At 24.1% G+C, this 9,509-nt stretch overlaps 1 protein-coding gene across 1 annotated transcript; it reads left to right on the top strand.

Annotated features, from left to right (window-relative positions):
• The first annotated feature begins 7,965 nt into the window (after positions 1-7,965).
• On the top strand, positions 7,966-9,121 carry LOC145833412 (zinc finger E-box-binding homeobox 1-like). The gene is made up of 3 exons (XM_082940591.1): positions 7,966-8,055; positions 8,269-8,403; positions 9,039-9,121. The coding sequence occupies exons 1-3, from the start codon at positions 8,040-8,042 to the stop codon at positions 9,119-9,121; spliced, it is 234 nt and encodes a 77-aa protein (XP_082796717.1). The 5' UTR covers positions 7,966-8,039.
• Positions 9,122-9,509: the final 388 nt, after the last annotated feature.

Raw genomic sequence — 9,509 nt, 5'->3', positions numbered from 1 at the left:
GCAGCAATATTGTGTTTTGTGTGTACGGTTTAATTTTTGTTTATTTTGTTTCGCTCATCATTAACAACGTTTAAAACAACAGTTTCGTTTAATTTATTTCTCAATTACAATGTTTAGACTAAATATTCTCGTTTTTTATCTAAAACAAAAATGTATGATATTACTTGTAAGATACAGTTATTTATGTTTTTAACATAAAATAGTTGATTCATTTTTACCTTTATACAATTTATTAATTATTATTTATACACTTCAAACCAATTTATGTTTCTATTAGTTTGCTGATCATAAGTAAGTTAAAATGCTCTCAATAATTCTAATTGTTTTCGTGAGTAGTATTACTACGTTTTTACAACATAAATATGAACTTTTGAAAATTTTTATGAATTTTAATATTCTACACCAATTCAAATAGCATTATTTGAAAACTTGTTATACATTTGATACTGTTAACTTAAAGAAAGAATTCGATACTTTTACATACAGATTATTCGACAAATCTTATTTTTAAGTAAACAATTACTTCAAGATATAAAAGTTAAACCGGAACAAAGATTAAATCATCTTCCAGAGTTTTTTATAAAACTTTGTATTTATCACCTTTCGTACAGCTAGTGCTTTTAGTTGGGTGCTTTATTTTGGTAGTAATATAAAGTTTATAATTAAAATGTTAATAATAACAACAAGAACAATACACCTAATTAGTTTCGATAAAGCAATAATGATTTTTTATTTTACTATATTTAAGTTAGTTAAAATATTTTGTTAAAATTTTTGTAGATGTTGAGTTAAAATTACATCCCAAATATTTTTCTACTGTTTTTCTTCTACAGTATTTTACTTTGTACCTCTTTCTTGAAGGATTAAAATATTTTCTAGTAAAACTAAAATAATCAGTCAATTGCTTCAAAACAAATAGTTTCGGGAAGGCGAGCTGACGCTTTTTAATTAAAACAACAACATTACTTAAACTATAAAATTTGTACAGTATTTTGTCTTACTTATTTAATTTAATAAGTTTAGTAACACTGAAAGTATAATAGGTATTTTTTATGTGGTTAATTTTTTTGGCTACAAGTGTTCTAGTTATTGAAGTCCAAAAATTAATTGTTACATATAACTATTAAAATCTTAAAAGTTTAGGAGTTATTAGAATCTTTTAACTATAAGTTTTGTAGTGTTTGGTATTGTTGTACATAAAAATGTATATAAAAATGCATTAGATTGATTTTTATAATGTAACAAATCAAAAGTGTGTTTTTTATTTATAGTATACTGAAGAAAAACTGTTGGTTTTATTGTTAGTTTTTTAACATAGGAACACAAGGATTTAAATGATTCATAAAACTATTGTGTTATAATCATAGTGAGTATGTTTTTCAACTTTCATATGATTATATAATTTGAGATTAAAACATAAAACACATTTGCAAAAAAAATATTTATGAAAGTTGGTTGCTTAATAACTTTGCATTGAAAGATAGTAATATAAACATGCAAAATTTAAAAAGGTTGTTACCAACTTCTTTGTAAAATGAATTAAAAACAATAAGCGGTTACGAAGTTTTTTAAAGCATTTTAAAAAGCTTTTTGATTCAATTTTCTAACGTCTTTAATCTTCGTTAGACAAAAATTGCATACTAGTTGTAAATTTACCAAAAACATTTTCTCCATCAAATAAAACATTTAACATTGTAAAAAAATATCTATCATAATTATTATAATTTCGCCCTTGATACGTTTAGTTAAATTATTTTTTAATTTTATTAGAATAATTAAAAAAAGTCTTATTCATGTTTGAAAAAGTAATTACGTTTACTTCATTATAGTTAATTTACTTTTACAAATGATAATCGATTTTATGGCGCTAAAATGCTTAACTTGATTTTTGTTTTCCATATAAATTTTAAAAATCATTACTAACTTAGTTGTAGTTTGTGATATTATTTTTTCATAGTAAGACGAAAAGCAAAATAAAATTTATAAATTATAAGAAGCTAAACTTATAATACTGTTGTAATTGAACACTTTTTAATTTATTCGATTTAACCTATTTATGAATTGGCTTTAAGTAAAATAAATACTTTTCTTAAAACACTTTTTTCGTGTAATTCTTAGTTCTAGAAAAATGAACCAATAACATTAAATTGATAATCAATCTCAAACTGCATTCTTTTTAATAGGAGACCGTTTAAGCAGAAAATAAACGATCGCGACGATTCAAAAACGTGAACGCAAATGCATATAGCTTTGATTAATTTTTGATTTGAAGAGAACTTTAACCGCAATAATATCCTATTTTTTCTTGCATAGAAATACATAAATAATACTCAAAACTATTTATTTGTTGTTATATTCTAGTGTGCATATCAAAAGTATCGTTTACATTTAAAGTTAAAATATAAATTTTGTTTTAAAAATTAGTCTAAATGGGTGCACATGTTAACATTTATTAAGGTAATTCTGAAAATTTGTAATCAATTATAAGGTTGAAAAACAAAATAAAAGTATATTTAGCTCAATATCTTTATATAACGTCTATAAGATACAACTTATACGATTATTAATCGAAACTTTACGTATGTAGTAGAAAATGAAAAAGTCTATAAAATTTTGAGGATTTCGAAGTATTTTTTTCAGTTAGAACCATAGAGTATAAACTAGAATGCATGGCAAGCACATTTTGTAAAACTATTCCGTTTTCATTTGATAGTTTTTAACTGTTATCAGAACTTTAGATGTTTTATATTTCACAATAAAAACAAAAATAGCTTATTGTTATAAGGAAATCTTTAGTTTACGAAGATTACCTAATCAATTAATCTATATTGATTTTATTTAAAATCATTTTATTGAAGTACTTTGCTGTAATTTTATATTTTTGATGCGATTTGACGAAATGACTAGAGTTATTTCATATCTTCAATAGTTTTTTCTATAACATTTAGACTAGTTTGCAACCTTGTGACTTTGCTTAGGTCCTATACAATATTTTCATAGTAATGTATGTTTTTTATTATAAAAAACTATCTTCACTTCATTATACTAGATAAATTTTGGTAGTTAACGGTTTAAAAGAATATTTTTTTATTAAAACAATCAAATTTAGAAAATCAAAATTTTGCAAAAATTAATAATAGTCAGTTTTGTAAATAGAAATGAGATGTTTACATTGTTACTTTTGAAAAATTTAATAAAACACATGGTACAGAGCAGACATTTTACTATGAAAGATAACAACTTATACAAACCTTATCAGTTAATACAGCCTCAAGTAGCTCAAACCTCACAGAACTTGGGTTATCGAATTGGTACGCCACAATTTCATGTAAATCAAAGTTCACGTACTAATTTATTTCAGGCGCCTTATATAAGCTCAAGGAAAAATTTACCCGTAAGTTTTTTTTTGTTATAAAAAATAATTTATTTAGCTTATAAAATTTTTTGCATAGTAAACTACTTTTTATTCATGACGATTCAAAAATATTTTTAATGTAACTTTTTAGGTATGAGTATTTCTTTGTACAATAAATCAAAAACTGGGTTTCTAGGTCTATAGTCGAAATCTTACTTGGTAAAACTACCAATTATTCCTTTTAGTTTTAAATTTTCTAAGTAAATAAATAACATTCTTCATGATTGTTCTATAATTTTTTTTCTAATCTTACGACTATTTTCAAATGTTTTCAAAGTATTTTGTTCTGTAGTCGTTATTAGAACAGTTTGTAATGAAAACAAAAAAGTAAAATTTGAATTATTTATAGGTTGTCAATATAAAAGTCGAAACAATTTTTTTATATTTTTTTCATAACTGGTTTTCAATTTTAAAATGATTTAACTTTGTATTGTTTACTTTTATAAACATTTTTATAAATAAATTTGTAAGATAAAAACTCTTTAAAAACCTGAAAAGCTATTAATGTATTCAAAATTTATGTAAACTTTAAACACTTAAAATTAAATCGAAAATTATTACTTCAAGGTAAGAACTATAACAACGTTCATTATTTTATTAAAAGCTTTTACAAAACTAATAGCTTTTGTTAACGAACACTAGCATAATTCTTAACTTAAACACTCTTTTGAAAAAAACTAAAATATTTTTTTTTAAGGTTAAATAATTTTCAGTGCAATATAGATTTTTAAAGTAGACTCTTAGAAAGGTATACCTATTTAAACTTGGCTTTATAATTTAAGTAGAGACATTAAATTGTTGGACTTAAAAAAAATAAAACTAGTAAATTTTAAGGAGTATACATTAGTTTGTATAGAAGCAAAAAACTATGTTATGATTTTTGTCGTCGCTATAGGGTGTAGACTTAAGTTATAGACAGTTTTTATGTTCATAACGTTTTTTTTAATCAATAAACTTCAAGTACTTTTTTATACACATTAAAGCAATGAGTAATACTTTGTAAAAAAAAATCCTATTTCAAAAAGTAATTTTTTTTTATTTAATTTTTTTAAGTTACTAAGTTATTTTTAAAGTTATTCTTTAATCAAAACTTAATTATAATCTTTATTATTACTTGTTGGATTTTTTAAGAAAAATAAAAAAATCAAGTTTTTTTTTGTATTTGTTTTTACTTCTGAACAAAACTGATATCGTTTATTAAGTAAAAAACTTTTTACTACTAATAAATTTGTTTTACATCACGATCACACGTTTTATCTATGAATTTTACCAGACACAAGAGAAAAAGCCCACGTTTTTGTCACTACAAACAGGACTAGGTGGCCAACTGACATTAAGTAAGTTTTGAACTTGTCTGTTTTCCTTTCACGACTGCTATTAATACGTCACTATCAACAGTAGCAGATTTGAAAGCGAGCCGACACGTTTTGTTGCACCGACCACCAACAAACGTGTAAGGTCGCAAAACTGATAATTTTAACATCAATTAACCATAGCTTGGTTTTGAATTTTTGATTATGTTTATTTAATGAAATAAATGGTAGATATTGAAATACAACTATTGCACAATATTTACATACAGAAGGAAATGACTTAGAAAAGACAACGAGCTTAAACAACTTTGTCACAACGGTAAGCTTATAGTCAGCTTTTAGAGTTTAATTCTTTTTAAAATACTATAACTTTTTTTTTAGAACCAGACATACTACTACAAAAGATTAAATGAACTTTACAATGAAGCACTAAAAGCAACATTCAGACAAACGATGCAAAATAATCTTCACTTTTTCTATGCAGCCGAAATAAAGTTAATATCTAGTTTTATTTTTATACAACATTAATTTATCAAAATTTTATTTGTAAAACTCAATTTCACCCTTTAAAGGGATCTTCAATTATAAAAGAAGTTTTATTTTATCTTAGTTTCGTCTTTTTTCTTGCCAATTTAATAGAGATATGTTTAAGTTCTAACCACCTAAAACTAAAATGTTTAATTACTGAGTTATTAAAACTACTTTAATGAAAGGGTTTTTATTTTAGTTTTTTGTTTGTATACTTACAAACTTATACTTGGCTTTTAAGCTTGTTTTTTTATTAAAAGTGACAATGTATTATTTAATCAAGAAGGAAATTTAGAAAAAAACCATAATCTTTTTTTTTTAATTTTTGGCAATTTAGCAACAAAAGTTAGTTTTGATAATCTATGTGCAATACTATAAACTTTGCATAACTTACGAAAGTAAGTCTTCTTAAAAGTTGTACAGTGTTTCTCTGTTTTAATTAAAATCTTTTGTGGTTGAAAACTATTGCATTTTAGTGAAAGTGGTTCAAATTAAAACTATAAGCATCTTTTTATAGTTAAAAAATAAACAATTTAGATAAGTCACAGTCTAAATGACAGCTTTTTGTTCTAGCGTGTCAGAAAAAATAAGTTTAATCCAAAAAAATATTATACCACGTAATTGAATAGTAATATTTAGAATTTTAGTGTGTAAAAACGTTCTTATTAAGTATAAAGTTGTAAAGACAAATTTCGGATCGTCAGTTTTTGAAACAAGCATAAATAATTGTTTTAAAATAAAAACTATGTTATACGTTTATAACAAAACCTTAAAAAATGCTATATTACATGATATCGCCTTTTTTGGTAATATAAGTATGTCAAGAGCAATAACTAGTAAGAGGTGATTTTCAAATTTTGGGTAGTAGGGGGAGCCATAACTAGTAAGGCAATAACAGCTAACTTGCACTAGAAATTATGGGGTTTGTAATGAAGAGCAAAAAAGGTCTGAAGTATAATTGATGGAAGATTTGAAATTTACACTAGATACTCTGGGCGTTGTTATGAAGAAAGGTGATCATTCTTTGTACTTTTAAATGAGGCGATTATGAAATCGAGTTTAAGAAACTCTGCTATATTTTCCAATATATGTGGAAAATTAGTTTTATTTTATACAAATAAAAACGGCTTTTGATTATACAAAAGAAAGTTTTTTAAATATAAACTTATATAAAAATAAGAATCACTATAGCGTATAACAAAAATAGTTATGCTTTACAAAAACCGCTAATACGTTTATACTTTCTTAGTAGAATTCAGCAACTGTTTTCATTCCAACCGTGGTACATCAGCTATATCCAGGTAAAGTTAAAACTTAAAATGTTTTATAAGGCTTTTTGCATTATTTAAAAACATTAAAGTATATTTACAGTTTTTTATTAGTAGTTGTAAATGCTTTATATGTAATTTAGTATTATTCTCACTGCTCAGTTACAATATGTTTTGATGAAACTTTGATATGAACAAAAGCAAAGCATACAAAAATACATAAGTTAAAAAAATCAACATATAACATTTAGTCAAAATTTGTCAAATTCAAAACCATTTTTTTCTTTACAGACACTAAACTGCTATAAATTACCAGCTGAGCATTTTAACTTTTTATCAAAACTAAACAAAGTCGTTGATAAAGAAGTGAAAAAAAGCAGAAAAATAAAAAACAATCTCAATAAGGACACTAAAAAAGGTACGTTAGGTTTTAATATAAAATAATTAGAATCTTTTTAACAAAAAGTTGTATAGTTTACTTATGTTAATAACATTTGTTAAATGTTTTGCTATTTACTGTATGTTTTTTTATAAATTAAACTATTAAAGTTTATATAATAGATTTGATCCGTTTTTATGAAACATTTATATTTTGTAAGTAATATTTTTTAAATTTGTTAAAATTGAAAGTTTATTATTTTAACCTTTTTTTTTTGTACTTTTTAGTACTTTTATTCAGTTTCTTGCATAAAATCAAAAAACAAAAACTCATTAAAATTATAAAAAATACTAGCTTATACGATACATTGAAGTATAATTAATTTCACGTTTTATAAAACTTAAACCATACGTAAAATTTGTAAAAACTTGTAAAATAAAGTTGAGTTATTTAAGAATTATTAGTCTATATTTAAAGGATCCTTAAAATAAAAAATATAACATAGTGACTGTTCGCAAAAAACAAAGTAAGAATATCATATAAACAGAATTAGAACTTATTTAGATTTTAATTTTACTTTATTACAGAAGACATATGTTGTCAAATGATATAATTATTCTTTTTAACTTCTTTTTTTGTTAAGAGTTTTTCTTTATTCTACATTATCTTTAACTTATCCTTAAAAAATATATTAAACTTAATTAAAACTGTTTTTCTATGTAATAGTTGCAATAAATGCTTTATTAGTTATTTATTTAATTCTACTATGATAGACTAAAAAATTTATTATTGCTATTACTTATGTTTTTTAGTTATTATAAAGGTTTGAAAATACCACTTCGATCATCAGACAACAAGCCTTCGGTAGACTGATACCCGAGTTTCAATAAGAACGATGATCGAAGTGGTGTTCTCAAACTTTTATGTTAAATTGACTTCTCTCACGGCATAAGAAAGTCTAGGCTTAGGCTTTGTTGACTTTCGCCAATGTTTTTTTTGCTTATATTTTGAAAGCGTTCACTTTTAAACTTCTTACAGGCAAAATCTTAATAAAGAACAAAATCACTAGAAACGAAAACAACAAATGTCCAATTTGCTTAAAAACGTTTAAAAAGTTTAGCTCACTAAAACGTCATATGTTTGAACACACTGGTTAGTTTCAATTTACTCTGAACAACTAGTAGCTGTTACTATCATTAATTTTTATTAAAAAAAAAAATCACGAGTTTTAGTTTTTACTGTCGAAAATCTAACAAAATAAAAAGAGAATGGTATTAATTTAAGTTAAAAGGAAACTGTTCCAAAACAAAGTATTGCTACAAGTTCTGTATAAAAAGTTTATAAAACTTAATAAAATAATGTAAGGAGAAAGACCTCACAAATGTGAACAATGTGGATCAGCATTCAAGCACAAACACCATTTAGTAGAGCACTTCAGGTTACATACAAAAGAAAAGCCGTACCAGTGTCCAAGATGTAAAAAAAGGTTTTCACATTCAGGTTAATCATTTAAAACAAACATTAGTAAATTTTATAACAATACTTTAGCCCTTTTTTACGAAATAAATAAAAAAACTAAGTAATAATAAAAAAGTAATAAAGACTAATTACTGATTTTAAAACGGTTAAATAGCGTTCACATTTTTGCTTGTTCTAAGTATAAAATTTGTAAGGTTAATAAAAAAGTGTTTGCCTTAAAGAATATCCAATCTCTACCTACCATTTTGCTTAATACAACGAACAAAGTGAAACTTACTAAAAACTTAATGTAGTATTTTAAAAAGTTTCATTTTCACTTTAAAGTTGAAAAATTTCTAAGAATATACTTTTAATCAGGGGTAGACAAACTTCGGCCCGCGGGAATTTTTTTGTTTTTAATGAAATTTTAAGAATTTTTCTTATATACTCCGGGGTTTGAAATGAAGAGTAAGAAAAAGCTGTTAGGTACATTTTAAGGAAAATTTTAAATTTATACTAGATATTTTTGGTCTGTTATGAAGAGTAAAAACTAAAGTTACAACTGCGGTCCGCGAATATCTTTATTTTTAAACTTGGACAGTGATCACCAAATTCCTACCGACCTCTGCTTTTATTGTAATAACAAACGACATATTTCCAAATTAAATATATTGTAGGTTCTTACTCTCAGCACAAAAACCATCGTTATCCAAACTGCAAGCTTGTTGAAAGTGTAAGTGAGCAAGATCAATCAACTTAAAATTGTTAGTTTTTTTAACTTAATTACATTTAGCTTATATTTTTACATAGCTTTTTAAAATAAAACTTAAAATGTACTTTTAACTCTAATAATTATAATCATAATACAGTTCTACTCTAATATATTGTAAGAAAAAGTACTACATTACTGGTGCTAAGAGTTTTTTTTTTTTTTTGTTATCGATAAAAATAAAACTAAAAGCATCAGCTTATAAACTCAAAACATCACTTAGTAGATAAATGAAAAATAAAAGTATTCTAGTTTGAAATATCGCTGTCTACAAAGTAATTTTTTCAATGTTGATTTTTTTTTTAATTTGTTATAAGTTTGGTTAAAAAATATGGTAATTATTTTATAAAACAAAAATTTAATTTTTGTAGGTGATAAA

The sequence above is a fragment of the Thalia democratica genome, chromosome 4 (genome assembly GCF_965202585.1).
Source record: "Thalia democratica chromosome 4, ktThaDemo2.hap1.1, whole genome shotgun sequence".
Lineage (NCBI taxonomy): Eukaryota > Metazoa > Chordata > Thaliacea > Salpida > Salpidae > Thalia > Thalia democratica.
The sequence above is the reverse complement of the archived record's forward strand: the minus strand, read 5'-3'. Positions and strand labels throughout refer to the sequence as shown.

What these genes read in the sequence shown, in the direction of transcription:
- LOC145833412 (XM_082940591.1), top strand. An exon ending in AAAAAGGTTTTCACATTCAG is followed by an intron (nt 8,404 to 9,038) that starts GTTAATCATTTA and finishes AATATATTGTAG; the next exon opens with GTTCTTACTCTCAGCACAAA.